This window comes from Strongylocentrotus purpuratus, unplaced genomic scaffold (genome assembly GCF_000002235.5).
Source record: "Strongylocentrotus purpuratus isolate Spur 01 unplaced genomic scaffold, Spur_5.0 spur5_scaffold_16, whole genome shotgun sequence".
NCBI lineage: Eukaryota > Metazoa > Echinodermata > Echinoidea > Camarodonta > Strongylocentrotidae > Strongylocentrotus > Strongylocentrotus purpuratus.
The window spans coordinates 27,199,828-27,223,758 of record NW_022145601.1 but is presented as its reverse complement, the minus strand read 5'-3'; the positions used below and the strand labels follow the sequence as shown (position 1 = coordinate 27,223,758).

The 23,931-nt window shown below is 35.7% G+C and overlaps 1 protein-coding gene across 1 annotated transcript in view; it reads left to right on the top strand.

Moving 5' to 3' along the window:
* The first annotated feature begins 2,045 nt into the window (after window positions 1-2,045).
* The window catches only part of LOC115924608 (ATP-dependent translocase ABCB1-like), a 62,290-nt gene continuing 40,404 nt past the window's right edge, over window positions 2,046-23,931 (top strand). Inside the window, exon 1 of the mRNA XM_030987187.1 lies at window positions 2,046-2,278. Within this exon, the coding sequence (XP_030843047.1) occupies window positions 2,172-2,278 (107 nt within the window). The 5' untranslated portion in view covers window positions 2,046-2,171. The remainder of the gene's footprint in view (window positions 2,279-23,931) is intronic.

Sequence of the window (23,931 nt, the reverse complement as noted above, 5' to 3'; positions counted from 1 at the left end):
GGGTACAAAGTCCAAGTATTGGGACAAATTAATGATTAGTCAAAAACTCGAACCTTTCGCTTTAGATTGTTTGACCTTTGTCATTGATAATGGATTAACACAGGAGTCGAGTGACTCTCAGCAACGTGATAGAATAAAGGTTCTAGTGGGATCAAGAACCTCCTCATGCCTTGCTAGGAGTATGGTTGAATTCTTTGTTAGCTTAATCATCATTGTTGGTCGATCGCAAATGTATTTATATTTCAAATTTATTTTCTTTCACTCGATAAAAGGAATGAACATGTACATCAAACCAAAGCATTTACAATATAGCAAATATGTAAATACAGAGTAGGAAAAAAATACACGATAGAGAACAGGTCCAGGGGGGACCGGCCTTACAGAACGAGCCCTAGCAAGCCTGAGAAGAAGAAGAATGAAGAAAAAGAAGAGGGGGGGGGGGGAATATAATTTGAGAAAAGTCGTTCTGCTTTTCTAGAACAAGAAAATAGTCAAAGGACTAGAGTATGTGTAGGGCCAGAGAAAAATAGACACTTGAAATTAAAAAGATATAAGGAGAAAAGCAAAGACTGCATGAATAACCACATGACAAGACTTATTGTTTGTAGGAAGGCATGCAATTCCCTTTCCAATTTCCTCAGTGTTTAAAACTATTTAATGATGAATAGGTTAGCAGGAAGAGAATATCGATGTTTGTTTCATGTATCATAATTACGTTAATGAGTCAGCAATATTTATGTGAGTAAATAATTTATTTTATTTCAATGCAGAGTATTTCGATTAAAATAGGACAAAGCAGGTTTATGATGATATGGAGGTTATTGAAAATGAACGGGGCACCACCTCACAATCTTTAACTCAACCCACCATCTACCCGGTTAATCTCCTATTACAAACAAATAAACAACCAAAACTAAAACAAACAATCAAAAAAAACAAAAATCAAAGCTATGGTTTGATATAATTATAATGTTGAATTGTGTTCGTTTTTTTTTAATTAAAAATAAATAAATAAAACGAACAAAATACAACATTAGAAGTGAATATCGTTTATAATTATGCGCACAATACTATGCAAATTTGGCATAATATTATGTGCATAAGTATACACGATATTCACTTCAGGTATCGACAGATAATCATTCCCCCAGATCAGCACATGCTCACAAAAGAATTGCATTTTTTCATAACTATCCTCCACATTACCTTTCTTTTCCTGGTGATGCTACAGCACGTCTGACATGTCATAGCTACTCCTATGTTAGTATTGTATGGTCTATTGTAAACAGGTGGTCAGGTGAAGCTACATACCACTGTCTCTCGTTAGCTCACTTATGATTGACAGATGATGTCACAAGATGAATGAGATCTGGAGCATTTTTCATCGATGAGCCATATTGTGTTTCATTCTGAAAGGAATTCGAGATTTGACCTGTAACAAAGGTTTCATCTTGAAACAAATGAATTTGTTTTCAGACTTCAGTATTATCTGTATATTTTTGAAAGATCTCATCATCATCGCAGTTTATTTCCATTCCTTCCGTTCAGCAATTATATATAGATTACTTATAGTTTCAATGGATATAGACAAGAAGGAAATACCCTTTCGCTAATCATTCGACTCTTCGAGTTTACAATATTTCTGCTCCGTCAAATTATCTGTGGCCCGCTTTGAAAACATATAATGTCGTTATCTATTCATTCTTTTTCCTTTCTTTTAGCCCTAGCCAACATTTTCGTAATGAATTGAAATAAATTATTAGTCAAGATTATGACGTCATAGATTGATGGGGGAGGGAGATCTGAGGACTTGTGTATGTGATGATTATGTTGGTCATCTGTGTGTGCGTAGGCGTGGTTTATGCATGGTAACCGACGAACAGTAGCTGGAAAAATAGCGGATAAGATTATGCATGCATTCATCGTATGGCTTGTGTATTGTGTGAGCGAAGCACTCGTGCGTTTTTAACTTCACCACACCAAGGCACCGTGTACGTTCAAAGTCCGATACCACAACACACTACAGAAGCATTCAGTGTTGAATGCACGCGCGGCGGCGAGACAGTGAAAAATTCACCGGTTGGATCGGGGTAACCGCCCCTCCATGTTTTAGGATATCATTTTCATCATCAAATGTGGAATAACACGAGTTGTGGACTATATCAGCAAAAATGACGACTAACAATACCAAAAGTACCTACCAGCCTATGACTGCGAATGGCAACGGTACGGTGAAAAACGGAAAATTAGACCACACGTACACCTTGGAAATTAAAAGGTAAGACAAGAAGATCGTAGAAATACCCGAAGCAAAACGAACGCGACCGGCTTCTATTTGTTATACTTCAATCATGTGTATGGTTTTTGTATACGGACCGGGCTTCTTCGTTGTCTGTAATATATGTTGACGAGGCGAGGAAAGAACATTTTCTTTGTCTACCACTATTTCGGGAATTTCCTGGTAGAGTAAATCGGGTTGTACATGTAATGATGTCCTAGCCTAGCGACTATGAATATGATACATAGGGGATACATGAGAGTGATGAGAGTGATGAGACCGAATCAGTCCATTTCGTTCGGTGATATATGTTCCCGCTAAGACTATGTCTCGCTTTACCATAATATCCCTGGAAGGAAAGCTTTCAAAATATTAAACATAAACATAAACATAAAATACATTTTGTTAAACTCCTCCAAGCAGAAGGGTTTTTCTGTCAAGAAACGCTACACTATTGACTACACAATATATGACCGAATATATACACGGCCACCACTGTACCGACGGGGAAGTATTATGCACTCACGATCACACATGTACATGCGACTTATCACGGAGGACAGTGTGCATAATAATATAAACCTACCTGTACACTTATACCATGGACCTATTACACCCATGTACTCTATATTCACTTTATATTTAATCCTCGTGATAGACGGTACTTTAGCGCACGTGTGATATCGATAATAACATTAAAAAAGAAAAGAAACAAAGAGACGAAGACCTTAAACTTTTGACTGCACACTGTGGTTTCTGCTTGATAGTATAGTGTCGTTATGATGATGTAGTTTTTTGAATGACTCATGCATGCTTGCTTGACATTTCATCACATGAAAATACACACATCCAATAAACCTTGTATTTGGTCACTCATTTTTGTGTGGAATGTCATAAATAGTTTTATGTAATAACAATAGTAAAACATGCATTAATGATGATAATGATAACAACAGCACCAACAATACTGTTGATAACTAATGATAATGATAAGATCATGAGAAATAATGATCGTTAATACTTATTAGACCGTATAATTTTGTCGTTGTTTTGTTTTGGTTATTGTAACGTATATTTAATGAATATTTATATTTACTAATGTTATTACTATTATTATTATTTATTATTTATTTTAATTATTGTTGATTTTTTTTATTATAGATGGATGTAATAAAAATGTTGCATAATGTTCCATATCAAAACATGTTGCGTATCAATCAACATTGCTGAGAAGTTTCCATTTTTGTATGAACCCCAATCAGGCTGAGTATACGGCATCTGCAAGAATCTCCAGTATTGAAGGAGGCAGATTATCTTGAAGAAGAGAAGAAGAGAAGAAGAAGAAGAGAATATGTTTTTATTTGTCATATACTAGCCTATATACTTTACATGTATGAGAAAGTCTAAAGTTATACTCGGACTTCCAGAAAATACACAAAACTACAAAGAAATAAGTATTCTTCGTCCACAAAAAAATGGTATCGTACACACAAAAAAATGTTTTACCAATTTTTCACCCTTAGGACTTTGTCAAGTAATAGTTGTATTTATTATCTCATGACGGTTAATGATGGTATTCATGTTATTCATTCCTGGATGACTTTGTTTACACTATAGAGTGAGTGTGACTAGAGACTGATTATTTTATTTAGACCTTGATCTATATTTCATCGGACTCAAGACAGCCCCCCCCCCCTTCCCTCCTCCGCTGTTAAAGGCATAGTAGCTGAGATACATGTACTTGGCCTTCATTATGTAGGAGCACTGTCGTATATTGGTGATAACTTTTGACGGTAACCCGACACATGCTCCGCCGACGATTGCTCCGCCGACATTTACTCCGCAAAACGCGACAATTGCTCCGCGACATTTGCTCCGCGACATTTGCTCCGACGTCAAATGCTCCGCCGACAGTTGCTCCGCCGACAGTTGCTCCGCCGACAGTTGCTCCGCCGACAATTGCTCCGCCGACAGATGCTCCGCCGACAATTGCTCCTTCGACAATTGCTCCTTCGACAATTGCTCCGCCGTCAATTGCTCCGCAAAACGCGACAATTGCTCCGCCGACATTTGCTCCGCCGACATTTGCTCCGCCTGAAGCGACACTTGCTCCGCTGACATTTGCTCCGCCGACAATTGCTCCGCGACAATTGCTCCGCCTGAAGCGACAATTGCTCCGCCGACATTTGCTCCGCCGACATTTGCTCCACCGACATTTGCTCCGCCGACAATTGCTCCGCCGCCAATTGCTCCGCCTGAAGCGACAATTGCTCCGCCGACATTTGCTCCGACGACATTTGCTCCGCCCAAAAAGTGTCCCATAAACTACAAATGCTACTAGTACTACGACAAATGCTTCGCCGACAATATTTTCTTTACACCTATTTTTTCGTTTCTTTTTTTCTTCTTCATTTTTTGAATGCATTTCTTGAAATAATGTAGATGAAATGAAATGAATGAATGTTGATGAAGTGGGAGGAAAAAGGAGTTACCTAAAAGTCATTTCGAATATACTGAAATAACTTTCCATCTATCACTGTACGTCCCATATAATGTATACTAAACACTCATTACATGTCGTGGGAAGTTTTTAAAAAAAGTAGAGCAGCAAGCCACATTCCCCAATACGCGCATACCTCCTAGTTAATTTCAAGTAGCTCATCAATATGTAATACCTGAAATTACCTCGATCAATGCATCTCACTAGGTAAAGCATTATACAATGTAATAGGTCATCATGGAAGTTTAGAAAATAAGTAAGGGGGATTTACCAAGTGTTGATCTTTTTAAGAGTTTTATAAAGAAACAAAAAGATATTGAATATTTCTCAGCGAAAAAAAGGAACAAGCTTGTTTCGCATTTTAAGAAATGGCGATTTGACTTATGATACTCATGTTGATTTAACTTTTATTCCTGTGCCCCCTCACTCCCCTTTATGCACTGGAGTTCAAACTATGATTTATATGTGTACAGTGTATTTTTTTTTTTACTATAATGTTTTTTTTTTATAACTTTCTTGTCCTTTCATTATTGTTAGTTGTTCTTATACATATTGGTTTTTTTGTTTGTCTAATTATTACCAATGACTTGTAAATATGTAATTTTTATATGATTGAAAATTTAATAAACACACAAATATAAAAAAAAAAGTTTAGAAAATAAGGGCACTTATATACGTAAGGAAGAGAACCCATTCAGACGGGAAAATGAGATGGCAGACTTTCTGCTTATTCACATTTATACAAATCATTTTGTTGCAGTTTGATGTTAGTTCTTCATGATAAGCCAATTGCTCTTCTTCCGGTAGCTTCGTGAGTCCCTTAAATTATTTAGTGAAAACAAAGTACTCGAATGAAACGGAGTGTTTTGCACACTAACATATATATATTTAAGCTACATACACTTAACTAAAGGAAAGAAACCTTTAGAAAATGGACTGGATATTATTGAAAATATTATTCTAAACAAGAATGTACTACATGATTGTATTACTTTACGTTTCAATTTCACGAGAGAAATAGAACTCGAGAGGGGGAGCAGAGAAGGAGTGATGGAAATGAAAGAAGACTTATAGCATGAGAGGAAAGAAAAGAGCAAAGAAGACAAGAAAACGGTGTAAACAGGAAAAGGAGGAGCATGGGAGAGAGAGAAAGAGAGAGAGAGAGAGAGAGAGATAGCCTTGAGCTTTGGATCAGCTAATGAGTAATACATGAAACAGATTTTTAGCGGAGTAATTATCTTTCGCCGGAGAACTTGCGTAAGGAGCTATAATTTTATTTTTTATTTTTTAAAATCAAACATTATGGGGAATAGCAAAAAACGGTTGTCTTATTTTGCTCTTTTCTTTCCTCTCATGTTATTAGTCTTCTTTCATTGAGGTAATTTCAGGTCTTACATATTGATGAGCTGTTTGAAATTAACGAGGAGGTATGCGCGTATTGGGGAATGTGGCTTGCTGCTCTACTTTAAAAAAAAAAACTTCCCATGACATGTAATGAGTGTTTAGTGTACATTATGTGGGACGTACAGTGATAGATAGAAAGTTATTTCAGTATATTCGAAATGACTTTTAGGCAACTGCTTTTTCCTCCCACATTATCAACATTCATTCATTTCATTTCATTTACATAATGTCATGAAATGCATTCAAAAAATGAAGAAAAAAAGAAAGAAACAAAAACAACCCGTGAAAAAAAAAATATTGTCGGCGAAGCATTTGTTTGTCGTAGTACTAGTAGCATTTGAATTTAATGGGACACTTTTTGGGCGGAGCAAATGTCGTCGGAGCAAATGTCACCGGAGCAAGTGTCGCTTCATGCGGAGCAAATGTCGTCGGAGCAATTGTCGGCGGAGCATATGTCACCGGAGCAATTGTCGCTTCAGGCGGAGCAATTGTCGGCGGAGCAAATGTCGGCGGAGCAAATGTCGGCGGAGCAAATGTCGGCGGAGCAAGTGTCGCTTCAGGCGGAGCAAATGTCGGCGGAGCAAATGTCGGCGGAGCAATTGTCGCGTTTTGCGGAGCAATTGACGGCGGAGCAAATGTCGGCGGAGCAAATGTCGGCGGAGCAAATGTCGGCGGAGCAAGTGTCGCTTCAGGCGGAGCAAATGTCGGCGGAGCAATTGTCGGCGGAGCAATTGTCGGAGGAGCAATTGTCGGCGGAGCATCTGTCGGCGGAGCAATTGTCGGCGGAGCAACTGTCGGCGGAGCAACTGTCGGCGGAGCAATTGTCGGCGGAGCATTTGACGTCGGAGCAAATGTATCGGAGCAAATGTCGCGGAGCAATTGTCGCGTTTTGCGGAGTAAATGTCGGCGGAGCAATCGTCGGCGGAGCATGTGTCATGGAACCCTTTTGACTCTTCTTTGAGGGGTCCTTGGTTCGATCCTTGCACGGTGCTTAACATCCTTGGACAATGTGCCATTGGTCCACATTTGTTTCTCTTGACCAAGGTGTACATGTATATACATGTACTTGACAATGCTGCTGCGAATAATAACTCTGGTATGGCTTCCCTGTCTGTATGGGTTACTATTAAGACCAGCGTTATCATCCGGGTTGCACAATTCATTATTAATTTACATAATATAGTTATATGATTAAAAACATTTTTTTTTAAATAACGTCGATCTTGTGAGAACCAAATATTAGAATTAGAAACAGATAGAGATTTTCATGAGGAAATGCATTTATAAGATAATAAAATGTCTTTCTTCCTCGCTCTATTCGCTTGCTCGCAACATTTAGAAACATGATGATTGCTGATTTCAGACTGATGTTGAAGTTTGTGGACTGATTACAAATATAATCTAGAATTTGCGAAGAGGTCGCTATGATATGAGACTAATTTTTCAATTTGAAGCACATAAATTGATAAAATCAACAAATTTCACAATTTATGACTGAGCAGACTTTCCATACGGAACTATTAAGTTCTGAAAATTGTACTTTCTTTTGCTTTCTGTTTCACCTAAACCGTCCTTTATTGTTCCATTGTCCTTTAATATTTTGCTTTTTATTTTTTGTTTGTGTTGCGTTTTATCTGACAATGATTGATAGGCTGATTTGATTTACGACTCACGTGTTCTCGTTCAAATAAAGCAAGGGTATTTCTAAACTTACATGTATAAATCGCGGAAATGAAAGTCGACGCAGAGACAGAGTTACTCTCATTTGGTTAATCATTGGCTTGGACGTGATGTTTTTATGAGTATATTTTGTGGTAGGTGATAATTATGTACATAAAACTAAAGCAATAAGGAATGTGTTCGCTCGCGACAGTGGGACTTTCGTTTTTCATTACAGCTGTAACAATGCCTCTGCTACCGAAGATGATGCCGGGAGGCATTATAAATTTACATTTTAGTTGATTATTCAGAGATCTCCAAAACGTGTAATTTGTACAGCTTTCTTACTCTTTTCATCGAATCAAGGAAGTTTTCAAACTTTTACAGCTGTTTTCTGGATCCTTTGCTTTTATTAATAATGTCAAATTAGTTCGAGGTGCATGACATTTCTTTTAAAAGTCTACTCTTTTGGGGGAATTTTATTGTATAGATTTGTATGAATGCCAAACATTTTCCTTTGCCCAAAACAGAATGATTTTATTGATGTCATGGCGCAATGACCTGTTTGTACCCATTATTCAGTTATAATCTTTGCCCACCAATAATCAATATTTAAAGTACATGGTTCAAGTAATGAATGTGCCTGATACAACTATGAGTAAAGATTGCCAGTGATTGCATGAACATGATAAAGTCACTTTTATTTACATGAATTACGTTGATTGTACAGTTATATGAATTCTCTGTTATTTGAATGGTAAAATATAGGATTTAGGAAACTTTTTAAACCCTCCTTTTCTAGTAGGATGGTTAATCAAATTGTATTGTGGGATTGTGGGGGAGTGTAGCTGTGATTCTTCAGTTAACTACTTCCTGTGTTGGTTACGTAGTATCTTCCTGTAGGAAAAGGTCTACAGTTCAGATACAATGGTTTCCTACTTTCCTTTTATCGGCATGACCAATATCCGTCCACTTTATTTGATTGTAACTGTGCACTTTTAAGCTTGTTCTGGAACTACGCATTGTGCCTGCATTACACGTTCTTATACAGGTACATACCCATGTATGTCCGGGGCGTCTATTCACTTTCAGTTTTAAAAAAATTGGGGGGGGGGGGTGAACTCATTGATCTGTCGCTTTTACGCATACGTTTCCTTGATTTCTTATACCCCAATCACACCCACGAGGCCGACTCCAGACCGACAAGAGACCCAACCAAAAATTACAATACATTGATTACCTCTAGTACATGTAGCTAAGAATTGGTCGGTTCATATTAACTGTGGATGTGTGAGGTGCATGTGTATAGCATTAGGCTAATAAGTAATAATATTTCACTCAAGTTGACTTCAATTTTCGATGCCTACACTAGAAGACCGTGCCAACTTTTCATTTAGTCTTGAAGTTTCTACTGTGATCTTTTTCAACATGGACAGCATTGAACCATTCAGATGCTATAGTCATGAAGGACATCATTATCATCTTTTAGACAGATTCAAGTCGGCTCCGTGTCTTCATCATTATGTGACGTACTTATTAACATTAAATAGTCCTATGCAAGGTTGCGTGCAATATTATCTATTGATCTCAAGAGAATAGCCTGTTATACCAGTCGGATCCGTGTAATACGGTAAAATCACATATTTTGTATGTGTATTGTTTAGACAACACAGAAGGTAAATGTGTATGCAAAGAAAGCACTATGTGGAGATGTTATTAGTGATAAGAGATTATTAGATGTCGAAAACATTATGTACATAAGAATGTATCCCGTGAAGCATTATCCAATGAATCAATGCTTTGAACTTTCGCAACGATATTTAGAAATATGTTTTTGGCACATTGAATATTTTGTAAGCAAACGTGTGTATAGGGCTGTAGGCTTATTATGCAGTTATTAAGTCGTCGGCATATACAACCAACGGGACGTATTTTGAGGCGTAGCTATTGGTTTGAACTTTGAAACGATTTTAGGGCCACGTGGACAGATTATATTGATGTCAACATGTTCCACTATTTAAATCAATATAAACATACCCCCGTTGGCCCGTTTAACTAGTGGGCAAATTGCTAATATACACTCTAAAAACTGAAATGTTAAATCACCATTTAAAAGGGCCGAGGAGTGACCACTTTTTCAAAATGGTAGATTACCACTTTGAATATGCTGGATCCAACACTATAAAGGTTGAATCTAGCATGTTAAAAGTATCAATCTGACATTTTGAAAGAGTGGTCACTCCTCGGCCCTTTTAAATGGTGATTTAACATCCTCTTCTACCAAAATTGGTTACACTCTCGCATGCCATCATTCAAAGTGCGATCTGCATTATCATTATAATTAATTTACAATAATAAATCCATATATGTATAAAGGGCATCATATCGCTTACATCCGCAATGCGTGAGGCGATCATCACGTAGACATTATCCTGGATATGATGGTCCTACATAATACCTTTACGTCACTCAAACCATTCAAAGGATACCCACACCTGGGTAGAGAGAGAGAGAGAGAGAGAGAGAGAGAGAGAAGTGTGGAGTCGATATCCTTTCTACGAATATTAGTACGCCACCACCCACCGGGCAAACATGATTCAAACCCCTTATTGGATGTAAAGTGACTAAACCATTATACCAAACACTACCAAGTACAAAGCCAGAAAATAATAGTGAGAAATGATTAAAATATAAATGATGATTGTAATTTCATATTTTTAAATTCATTTTGTAAACAGCATAACTTATTATACTAATATCTTGCTCATTTTTTCCTGTATATCCCGACGAAGAAAATTACTCCCAAGTCCCAACCTCAATATGTTATCAAATATCATTTTTTTTTGTTACCAATGTAAGCTCTGACAAAATTTCAAATGGATTGGCCTATATATTATTGTACATGTATCATAGAATGATACCAAAACCCATCGCAAAGAATGGAGAAGGCGTTTAGAAAGAAACAACTTGTGACATCCAAGCTGTCTGTCTTCTTACCAACAAAGTGCCCATTCACCCGCGCGGAGAGGGGAAAGTGCCACAGAACATTATACACTGTAAAAAAGAATTTGTTCATTGGTAATTTTTACGTATTTTTTCCATGTAGAATTTACTTGAAAACATTAATTTTGCCACTTACGCACTAAATTTAAGTCTTGCTAACTCAAACTTTCAATTTAGTAGAACATACGTGGAATATTTAAGTAAAATCAAATACATAAGAACTTTAAGTAATTTCAGCTTGTATTAATTTAGTAAGTTTAACTCAAAATCAGAAATTATACGTATTACTCAAACAATTTATGTTGATTATTCTTATCTTTTTAAAGTAAGGACCGATGCAGTGCGTAATAGAAATATTTACATAATTTATGAATATTCATTAAGACCAAATTAAACTCTTTTTTAAAATAAAACAATTCTTTTTTGTGGTTAAATGAAAATTTAAGGACCTTAAAACATTTACTAATTCATTTAACATGGCTAAGCAAAGACAAGACAATTTTTAATTGTTACCCAGTTCAAAACAAATCAAAACTTGATATTTCAGGAAATTGTCAACCAATTTTCCTTTTAAGATGCTACGATCAAGTATATATAAAATTTGGAGCCTTTCAATATGTGTCGAATTGAAGCGTATGTAATAGTTTGTGATGGTGGTAGATATATATATATATGTATATAGGGTTATATCTTAAATAGAAGTAGTGTTAGTGATTAGTGATTAATCTTAAATAGAAGTAATGAATGATTAGTGGATGTTACTTGTTAGATTAGATGGGTACCAAATCGTGCAATATGTAATCCTATCATAGCTTTTTTTTAATTATCTAAAATGATTACAATACTTAAATTATTTACGTTAATGTAACTCGATTTAACTGAGTAAAAATTTATTCAGCAAAATAAGTAAATTCTACTTAAGATGCCGTAGGTAATATTTACTTAATAAAAATAAGGCATTTCTTTTCCTCAATTTTATTGAGTTATTTCGACTATTATTTTTTTACAGTGTACACGCCTAATAGATTTTGTAATGAATGGACTCGACATGTCAAGTTCAGTTCAGATCAAAACAAATTGACCATCGATAATGTTTTCTGACCGATGCATTTTGGCTATTATAAAGACATAATTTAAAATAGCAAATTTGATATTTTGATATGCAGCTTGAAGTTTATATTACAACCTTGTGATGTTATTGATTATTTTCGACCTTCAAGGAACAATGAGATTTTGATTAGGTTAGTTAAAAAGTCACTAATTCCACTAAATTGATTAATATACCTGAGATCACATTTGCAATCATAATTATTCATAATGTGCAAAACATCATCACACTAGACTAATGTATTTCAGCTAGGTAGAAAATTAGTTTGACTAGAATGTAATTAATCAATGTAGACACTCCAGTATACACTGGCGTGATCACAGTCATGAATATAACATTTTATAATTAGGTGATCTGCAGAAGATACATGCATTTATACAGCAGATCTGCAGATCACCTTTTGATTATAATCAGAATCTTATTCCGTGTAAGGTGATCTGCAGCAGATCTGCATCACCATTCACCCAATTTGATGCTAGTTCATTAAGATCATATCACACTGATTGCATACCTCATTACACCGCAAAGCATGCATGTTCACACCGACTCCAAGCTGAAAGATTCGTGGCCTTTCCGTCATTGTCGTTTGGTCTGTCGTCGGTATGGTATCGGTCTCGTTGATGTGACCGAGGAGATAACTCCTTGGTGTGATTGGGGCACTAGTGTTTCTTTATGGCCCCTCATAATTTTGATTGCTTATCCATATTCCATGCACACTGGGTTGTCCGTGTGTTTGAGCTGATAAATATTTCTTTTATTAAGATATGGATAGGCCTATACCTAAACTGATATGACAGCTTCTTGTTACCGAAAATATTCGTCGGGCAAACTGATTTAAAAAATAAATAATTTAAAGGACCTATTGACCTACTTCTTTCTTGGTCACGAATATTTGACTGAGACCCCTGGGCCAAAATCATAGAGATTTTTAATATAACTTAAAGAGTAACATGAAGGAATTTAGGATTATCATCATTCATCAGTCATCACCCAATCCCTATTGTTACTCTTAGAACTGACTCTACGACATGCTCATATTTTATAGGTAAAGCAGTATTTTAAAGTACAAAACTACAAATTAATCAGTAGTTTTAGTAACTAGTGGCACTATACAATTTGATGATTATTTGTTGATTTATTTATTAGCTTCTTGAATTGTTTGACATTGTTGTTAATGGCAGGGTGGGAGTTTTCAGATTTAGCACAAACGCAAACAGTTTCATTATTAAATAGCACTTCTTGTACACATTAGTTTATGACAAAATGATTTGGCCAGAAGAGGAAATGAAACAGTTACGACATTTCTATAGCAATATATTAACCCTCCTCATTCACATGTACATAGTTCTTTTGACATCCATCCTTGTAGAAATAAAACTGTGATATAGGTTTATCTGTAGCTCCATTTTTATGTAAAACAAGGACAAAACAAAACATAGCTTTGTACTGAACAATATGAAGTCCTAAGTCCATTTCTTTCTTGGAGCGTTAATACAAACATTGCCGCTGCGCTTCTCGAGAAATATATTGGTTATGAAATGCTAATAAATAAAAAAAAATCTGTTGTTTATTCTATATGGCATTACAACGTGCCATTACCATGGTTGTCACGATGTTGAGATAAGTATCGCAATCATGTACATGTAGGTTCAATGTAATACGGGCCAGACAAATACATTACTTGCTTTACCATTGTTCTCGTTTTCTCACCCCTTCTCTCTCTCCCTCTCTCGAACTTTGATACTAGTTCAAAATAATAATTGTCGTATCAGTACCGCAATCTTTCACTTTCGTTGGCATGATTGTTTCTTGTATCTATGGACTTGCGTTCAAGTACCCTACAATATGAATTAATCCACTGTAGCCTTATGTATTTAAAAACAAAATAATACACATCGTTCTATCACGAGGCTATTAGGAACTTAGGCCATGCTAGATTAACCCACTCACTTCTGTTCTCACAACCGGCTAATATTTTCTTCTACCTGAAAACGGGTAGGCTACATAGAACCTAATTGGCAAATTGGTACTTGTAAACAAGTCATGTTGAACATGACTTTGTGTTTCCCATCGTATACTCGTGAAAAAACATGTATTCTGCGAATTGACTCTACAGTGTGAAACATAGCTTAAAAGAAAAACGGAAAAGTGTACGGTAGTCCTTAGAAATACTGATAATATTTTACCATTGCGTTAATATTGAACCCCATACTTTCCCCAAAGCTACACAAATACCGTCCCCTTTACTCTTGACTTATTTCACCTCCATACGTCATTCATCACTTTAATGGACTTTCTATATTTCATTCACATTGCATGGGTTATGGTTACAGCCCCTTACTATAGAAGAATTCATTTTTGTTACGGATAAACTTGTCCATTAAGAATATGTAATGTAAGGTTATAGATGTGCTTTGTTTAGAAGTGATTATACAGTTTTATGTTCAATTTTTATATTCGAGACTTTTTGAATGTCAGTTTGTTTAGCTTTCCCTTGTTGTCCTCGTATAGCATCGTTTGAAGTATTGATTCAATATTCCGTACGCCATTACAACTATTCCATCCATCAACAAAGTTATCCTTTTTGACGTTTGGCGTGCATACATGTATACTAAATTTGATACTGAATGGAAAAGATACGTGTAAATTCATTTGATACTGAATGGAAAAGATACGTGTAAATTCATTTATATCCGTGCAATTCGACCCACCATATTGAATGGTACCTGAAGACAAACATAATATAGCGACTGAAACGCAACAACGAGGATGTGTTGTTAGTCGTAAATATTTACTCCTGAATGATAAACGCCTATAAACCTAAACAACAACAACATTGACCTCAATACGACAATCACGTAATCATTGTGGGCAAGCCACCATGCTGCTCAGAGAGTCCTATAATGTACAGTAATAGTATAGTACAACAATGGAAAACTATCCTAAATGGGAATGTTATTGTTACTGGAATTCATTTATAATTATAATGTTATAATTAACAATTATTTTTTAGTTTTGTCTCTTTAAAAATACTATGTATTTCGAAAATTTCTCCCACATTTAGCTATGAACCAAGTCGAAGCTATCCAGTTTCGTTTCATGGAAAAATAAGTTTACGTGCGCTGCGCAATGTATTTTGGTTTGATAATTTGTGATTCTTGCAGGTTTTGTAATATATATTCTTCCTTGCGAGTGATTATTCATTTTAAGCCCAATGAATATCCGGGAAGAGTTCTTCAAAGCATTCATATTTTTTAACGACTTGCGATCATGCAAAGTATAGTTGGCATATTAGTCATTACTGTCACTATAGCAACAAGCCAAAGTTTTTCTTCTACTTCGAGTCAGCAATAATACGTCACGAAAAGGTTTAGAATCATATGGAGTACAAACTATTGTTGAAGAAACATCTTTTATTTATTTATTTATGCATGCATGCATGTTCACAATTTCACAATTCATTGGAGTTAACATCACATAAAAAATAATATAATATCACAAATCATTTGCAATTTTACAATCCATTTGAATTGACTTCACATAAAAAAGAATATAACAATGTTTTATCAAAGACAGGTCAACTACAGTTTAAAGAATGAACATACACAAGTGATGAAACATGCATAGAGCTTGAATCGCTACAACACCTTTCAAATATTTAATATATGACAAATAAAATTCCTAAAGGGTTGTTAACTATTTACACCATTTACCAAAAAAAAAAAAAGTATATTGTACATGTATATAGTTTTATAGATCATAAGAGAATTACGTTTTTGTTCGGAATAAGGGATTAATATGGTGCTTTATAGAAATATTATTACCTTGGTCATTGGATTAGTACATGAATATTGTATACCCACCACACACAATAACATAATAAAGAACATAATGTTTCATGCATTCAATTACTTTCTCCGTCTGTTCTCTGTATATAGTCGACTCATGATTAGGAAACAGAACATCCGCCTTTATTAGTCGTGAAAAGTGAAGGGTAGAAAATGTCTGTTAACAGTAGATGTTAGCAAACACAATGATGAGGGATGTATTACCATATTAGGGACTTTTAGATTTGCGTGGACTGATACGTGTGACGTCCATTAAAGGCAGTGCAATAAAAGGACGTCGATCGTAGCAATCCGCATTGTCTTTGTGCAAATCTAAAAGTCCCTATTAACTGGTGATCTGACGCGTGCTCTGTCGACGTGCTCTGAGCTATATTCTGTCAAATACAAAACATTAAGGGGATACAGTCCATCTTTGATTTTCATGTTAGGTTTTTTATACTTAGGTTGAGCTAGGTTATTGGAACCTTCAACCTAATGTAGTGAGAGTTTTTCCACGGTCGCCGGAGCTTGTATCGCTCGTTCACTGTGTTTATAGTTATATCAAGAACTCAGTAAGCTATATAGGTTTCAAACAAGGTAAACACCAAGCGAAATCGGTGTTGTGAATTAATGCGTCCACGAAAGTAATTGTTGATTGATTGATGTTAGTGCAGAAACTCTAACTTCTCATTTATACTGTCACACACACACACACACACACACGCAAACATTATCGGCACCACCTTCTATTTCATAATCATACGGAATAATGACTGTAGGATACGATATTTATACGTTATTATTATGGAATGGTTTACTCGTTAATGCCAAATTTTATTTTTGCAAAAACTCCACCAAGGATACACTGAATAATTATGATGAATGAGAGTGACCGTAATGCAATCTCTGTGAAGAGTGTACATACAACAAATGAGGAAGTGCAAGTAGTAAAAAAGGGTCACATATTATGGCGGGCTGTAAGCTGTGAGCATGGACCTACTATATTTTTTAAATGACAACCTCTGCCTCTCAGCACGTGTAAGATTTATAGACGATTAATGCATGAGAATTTATGTACATGTACCTGATAAGTTATGAACACCTTACTAGCCTACTCTATGTGATGTCTAAATGCTCTTAGCAGACTTAGCTTTATATCATAACAGAAATACTTGGCACCCATTTATTTCAATACTGCTGACGCACATTGTTGTCACTCTAACATTCGCTTATGCAGGGAGACCACCCTGCTTACATTATACACAATGATAAATATGTCTCTTTCGTGATGTATATTCCGTTCGCACCTATATACTCTAGTAAAAAGTTAGGTCCTTACTTTTTGTAATGATCACATAACAAAACAAAACAAAACTTCTTTGAAAGCAGGGTACATGTAGTCCTGTCATGTACCTTCTATTCATAGACCCGTTCTCCTACCACCGATATGATACTTTGGGCATAATAGTATTCTCTGCTTATAGTCTTATACTGTTTACCTCTAGATACTGGATTATGTTCTTTTAGGAACAAAAGAGAAATTTGGCATATATATACAAAACGTTTCCGGATTACTGAGAAAAAAACGTAATCCATAAATCAGATATGAACTAAAATGTCTTTAGTTCATCAAGTTGATTGTCAGTGTAATCGTAATGTGTAGGCTACCTGCTTTTTTGTACATCAGCAATTTTTCACATTGTGATAATTATTGTATGTCACAAAGCTCACGATACACTTATTCTCCTACCCCCTCTCTCTCTTTCTCTCCTTCTCTCTCCCGCTCCCTTCAGTTCACTCTCTTTTTCGTCAGTCTGTATGGCTGTGGTACGTAGCTCATTCGCGGTCGTTTTCTCATCATGCAAATTAAGCTCTGTGTGTGCAAGATGGAGTGTTTCCAGACAATACTAACAAAGCATGTATTATACGGACAAATCAATAATGTACAATCGGCAAACCCAACGTTATTCAGCCCCTTTACAGTGATCAATTATTTACTTATTACATCATACAGCAAAGACTTATTGATTTCTGTAGGGTTGGTGTTTTACCGGTACTGCCATGATTTGTCATGTCAGTGCATTTTGAGAGAGTTTAATTCTACTTGATTCATCCCCCTTCTTTAATACCCTCCTCCCGGCTACACCCAACCACACCCCACTCCACCCCACTCCTTTGAATGGTGATGGTGGTTATTGTACCTGACTGCTAAGAAAGCATAAAAATGCTTGTAAGCATAGCTCCATGTTGTAAGTAAGCAACCAGACGGCCGACGGCTTTAGGTCCTCTCCGAGGGACCTGGTAATGAAGAGTATAACTGCCTTACCAAAGGGCACTGGCGCATCGCCTTGGTTTCGAACCCGGGTCACCGGATTACGAGACCACTGCTCTATCAAAGCCTTGTTGAATACATGGTTGACTATAATTTCATCAGTTGAATTGCAAAAACAAACTATAATACTGTTTGCGTTTTTAATGCTATAAAGCGCTTTATAAGAAACGGATATTTGTTACTGTTATTTTCATAACATTCTGCAAAACAGGATCAAGTCAGTATTTTGTTCTTGAGTGCTAAGTGCTACCAAGTGCAACTTTATCATATACTCTGTTGTTCTTTATACTGTCCAAGTGTTTCCCGATGTATCCAGTATAACTGCCTTGTGTTACTGGGGCATCTTGAAACCAAGTGCATCAGCGTTTCAGGTACATCCTGCACATCTTGTCATCAAAATCTGATAGTAGGGACCTTTAGATTGATGTTTGTCTATGGCAAGCCGTTTTAAAATTTATTTATATATATCTTGATACCAATAATTCAATTCTTAATATCAAGAATTACCATTGCTTTACAACAGAAAATCATTTCTTGATATCAAGAAATAGGAATAAGTGTTAAAACGGCTTGCCATGGACACTCATGATCAGTGGACGCTAACGCCGTTCTCGTCCACTTAATCTAAAAGTCCCTAAAAAGGATTGATACATGCCCGAGTTTTCTGTTTCATCTTTGAGACCAACAAACTTCAACCATGGGTATCCTTTTTGTTCACAGAATGCCGATGTGAATGTTCCTCATGGTGGCCATCATGTAGGCATTTCGCCTTAAGTTTTTCTTGTTGTTCTTTTTCTATAGAACGTTTCAATTTGACTTTCTCCTTTTGGCCAAACGGTATTAATGTCAGCTCAAGTTTCTTTTCCAGAACCCTTAAGGCTTCTTGACTGGATGAGCAGATATGGTCATGGTCATATTATCATTATTAGAAATATTATCATTGCTGTTGTTATGGGTGCTGCTGTACAGTGCTGTTAAACAATCTTAAAGTATCGAAAAGCTGTTCTGAATATCATTTTTTCTTGAAAAATTCGAGTAGGTAAAGTCAGTCAGGATAGTATTCTTGACTGTTGAGTATTGTGTTGGTTATAAATCATCAAAATTATATCAGATTTATTATTAATCTTGCCATAAATCATGAAGAATAGAACACAATTTATTGATGCATGAACGAGAAATGAGATGACACAACATACGGTATATTAGGTTGGGATTCATTGAACGTAAACAATTTTTAATCATTTCACGTGCAATCCTTTTTGCTATGGTTTTCTTCTAAGAAATCAAAAAGAGAAAGCTATGCGTTTCACAGAATTTCACCTGCACGAGAACTTGCCTATATACATGTACATGTACATAGGGCTAAAGGTAGGGTGTCGGAGAACATGCTACAGAGCATCTATATCAAAATTTTATTTGCAGAACGTCATTGAGTACTGCTGAAAGTAGCCGCCTCATTTTGATTAGATTGAGTGGATACACAGTGTTGTGATTGCATTATCCTCATTATTTGATTACCACCAGTATGTCATAGCATGGAGATTCTCCATGGTTATAGTGAATGGTGCAGTGAAGATGCTGAAGAGATTATTGGTTAAGATAATAAAATGGGCATAACGAGGACAGCAAAATACAGAGATATTAAGAAATCGAATTTAGGAAAGGAAAGGGGAGATGAGCTTATCGGAGAGCATGCGCTGCGAAAGGGAAACAAGGATAATGATTATGATATGATATAGATAAAGGATGGGGGAGACAGGCAGGACTGTCGCTGTATAGGGGTATCACACCTTTCCTTGTAATAAATGATATTCCGCAAACATTAACTGTACAAATCCGAGCAACTTGCAAAGCGTTAAGAGAAGGGGGGGGGGGTATACTGAATTGAAAATCGAGTATCACTTAGTGCGGATGGGAGAGGGAGAGGCAAAACCATTTTTTTAAAAGTCTGCGAGCAAATGGTTGCATATATTATTTGAAGTGCTCGGTCGCTTATGAAGTTATGACTAATGGCTAATCTACTGTTTGGCTCTAAAAGTAAAATGAAAAAAGTAGTAGTATAGTATAGTACTAGTTAGTAGTAGTAGAAGTTGAAGTAGTAGTAATTATTTTGCTCAAACACTGACCTGTTGCGCTTATTTTCTGCTTCTATCAAAACCAACTAGATATAAAGGTGCATGAATTCCCATTTTACTGATAGACTTTTATTTCGTACATAAATCGTAACTCCCATATTTCTGGAGCAAGACCATATTCACTTCAATTTTCCATGTCAATAATTGCTGACAATTTGCCAATTTTCTAATCCTCCATCCTTATCAAAACAATTTTCCTGTTTTGTCACACGCTTCTTCGCAGAATTTTAAACAATGATAACAGTCATGACCTGCTGGCTCTCTTGTGTATCATTTGGCATGTTAACATGTACTTTGCTTTGGCAAATATCACCCATTATTCTCTATAATAAGTTTTCAAGTGGTACAATACATCAGTGTGTTCAATATCTATAGCGCAGTGCCCGGATGACTGACCAATATTGTTTTCGTATCAATTGCTCAGTCACCCGGGCACTTCAACTATTTCATGTACAAGCATTTTTTTTTTTTTTTTTACTTCAACAGATAAAGCGTTTATGAAAAGAAAAAAAAGGAATGTGAAATGACTAAGTGTTTAATCATTATTATTATTTCTATTATTTTTTTCAATGAAGAAGGAAATGTATGAAAGAGTTGTTTTGTTTAGCAATTGATGATAAATAGGAATGATACTTTTGAATTGTATTTTGATTATTCTGAATGTGATGTCAAGTCAGTATGATTTAAATTGCATGCTTTTGATTATAATACTGGCTCTGGTATTGAGAAAATAAACACCTTATAAATATTTTGAAAAGCCATATATTTTTTTTTTTTAATTTTTACCAAATTTTGAAATTTCGCTATTCAGCGTGATATAGATAATAATTATGATAATATTATATGGCTTTGTGTTCGTGTGATATATTGCTCTCGCTATGACAATATTGGACTTGTCTTTGACTCGTCCAATATTGTCATACGTGTAGCTCGAGCATTATATTCTTGTATCACACTCAAAGCCATCTAATATTATATAAATGATCTTATTTTCGATATCGAGGTTCTTTAAATGGCGTACATCAGTCCATTTGATCAAGCCTCTCCCCAGGTCGTCAAACTATTGTATTCAACAAATGTTGCTCTATGTATCTTTTTAACGGTCGCCTTAATAGCAGCAGGGACTTTTCTAGATTATTAATTTTTTTTATTGGAGGGGGTGGGTGGGTAAAACCAATTGGGCAAAGGGATTTAGCCACATCGATTTAAAAGAAACACAAAATGCTAAAACAAGTACGGACTTACCCATATAAATGTTTTTTCCCTCCCCCTTCCAGTGACATTTCTTTATACATTCTATTAAATTTTGTAATTCACAGAGAAGAATGATGTTCTCTGGTTTCTGCGTACTAATCACATATATAATGGTACCACAAGGGAACTTGTAAACGTCGTGTAAAGTGGGAACCGAACGTGTCGTTGCTATGGTTGCACACAGATACTCACGCTTGAGTTGTGCACACAATTATTCTGCAAAGAATAGCGGATGTACTTGCTTGTTATCATAACGAAATGTAATAAGATTTTTGTTTTTGGCCCTGATGATATATGATGTTTGTTTTTGGATATTTACAAACAATCCGTTTAATGATATTGATATTGATTATGATAATAATCATGTCCTTCTCGTGCTGTCCTAGTGGACAATTACAGTTTTTGGCTTATATATGGAATTATATTATTTTCATGTGAAAAATCTAGCCTCTCTTTTCCATTATGACCCGATACAAGTTTATATCAGTTTGATTATGCTTTTGCTTTGTGAGGATGTTAGTTTTTTTTTTCTTCCAATATCAACAGATAATTCGTTTACAATATGGCGTGCTAGTATTTATGATTTATGATAACTTCAGAAGCTACTCTAGCACTCGGCACACAAGGCTTGCTACGTGTGTTTCCCCAAAACATTGAAGAAATTGTCAATTTAATAATGTTAAGTTTGTTCGATAACCCAAGTTACACGGTAGTCGTACTTGTTTCACGATTCTTATCTTGTGCCTGACATTGTTTACATACAGTGTACATGTATACATTCGTTGATTTACGGTACGTTTTTCGCCTCCGTGGCCTTCCGCCATGGTTGTCTTGGTGATAGTACTTGATGTCGTATATTAGAAGAAAAAAACAGTCGATTGTATATGAGAAATAACTTAATCATAGAAAATCCATTCAAATTGTGGTCAAATTATACTCACGTCAGCGAAGCCAAAGCGAATTCATTTGAATAGGGTTTGGAGGCAGCACTCTTTGTTAATCAGATATTAAATTGTTGTTAACTACCTTTAAAAAAAACTATACTTCGGATAGTGTTTAAAAGGTAGGGTCTATATTTCGGATGTAATTCACTCATGCATAACCCTTTTTAAACAACAACAAAATTAATGTTATGAAAACAAAAGAACTACTTGAATTGTGTCGCTTTCATGTGCACGTGACATGTAATGTTTTGATGATAAAGTAGGCCTAAGTGATCATCTTGCTTGTATGAATTAAGAATCATGTCGCTTGAATGGCACGGGGAAACAAAGACCTGCTTTTATGAAAACGTAAAAGTTGTCATTTCTAATTTGCTAGTTCTTCCCATAAAACACACTTTCCTGCTATCACCTACTGTTGTTTCCTATACTGTAGATGACTGTCTCTATTTAACAACTCGATAATGACAAGGATTCACCCACTCACCCTCCGTTGGAAGGTAGCGTTCAAAACAGTGACTCGCTATAAAGAGAGATTCAATACTAAAGAAAATTGTAATCACTATATAACAGATAAAATAAAAAATAAAATAACCTTTAATTACTTTGTTTTCTTTGATTGACAACTTGGTCATTGTAATTTGGATGTAGACGCGACTGGCCTACATTAATTAAACATATTATTAAGTATTCATTGTGAAATATGTCGGTTAATTTTTTTTTTTAGAATAGATGTTGAGGCTTAAAATAATATGGGCTTTATTTGTTTGACTCACATTTTACATTGTGGAGAAACTACTGCCAATTGATATTATGAGCATCATGCCACGCCCACTTATGAAGCGGTATCCCCCCCCCCCCCCCCGTCTAGGTATGGAACAGTTTGCAGGGGAAACCCTGAAGCTACCGACCATTACCGAATTATTATTTTTGCTTTGGTTCTTTTTAATACAATGATTGATTGTAGGCCTAATTAGGTAATATACATATTATGATAAAAGACGGCCTGTTTCAGCACAATGAATGCTAATCACCGGGAAGTGCTGCGCATGCAGTTCCTATATACTGTTGAAGATGTTATGTAAGTAAAATGCTATGCTTCTGTCTGTTGTATCTTTCCTGCCTGTTTCGCATGCATAGCATTCTAAAGGGCATCACCTTTTTAGAACGTGTCAATCTTATATCACATCTATTCGATCATTATGCTCATTTAGTCTCACTTCCAGGCTGAATTAGGTATGATATGCCGATGAGTTCCAAGGTGCAATATTCTGATAACTTTGGTTATGAAGTGAATTCAAGTGATGATGGTATAATATCACACATCAATTAGTTTAGCCCCTTTATATTGAGGTTAAAAGAATACATCTCTCTCAATATTTATTGTAAGCCAGCCCGGTATATATCAGACAATACATATTTTTTTATGGATCTGAACTTTGAAATCAAATTTGATTTATTACAAGATATATTTACTCTGCACAAAACAC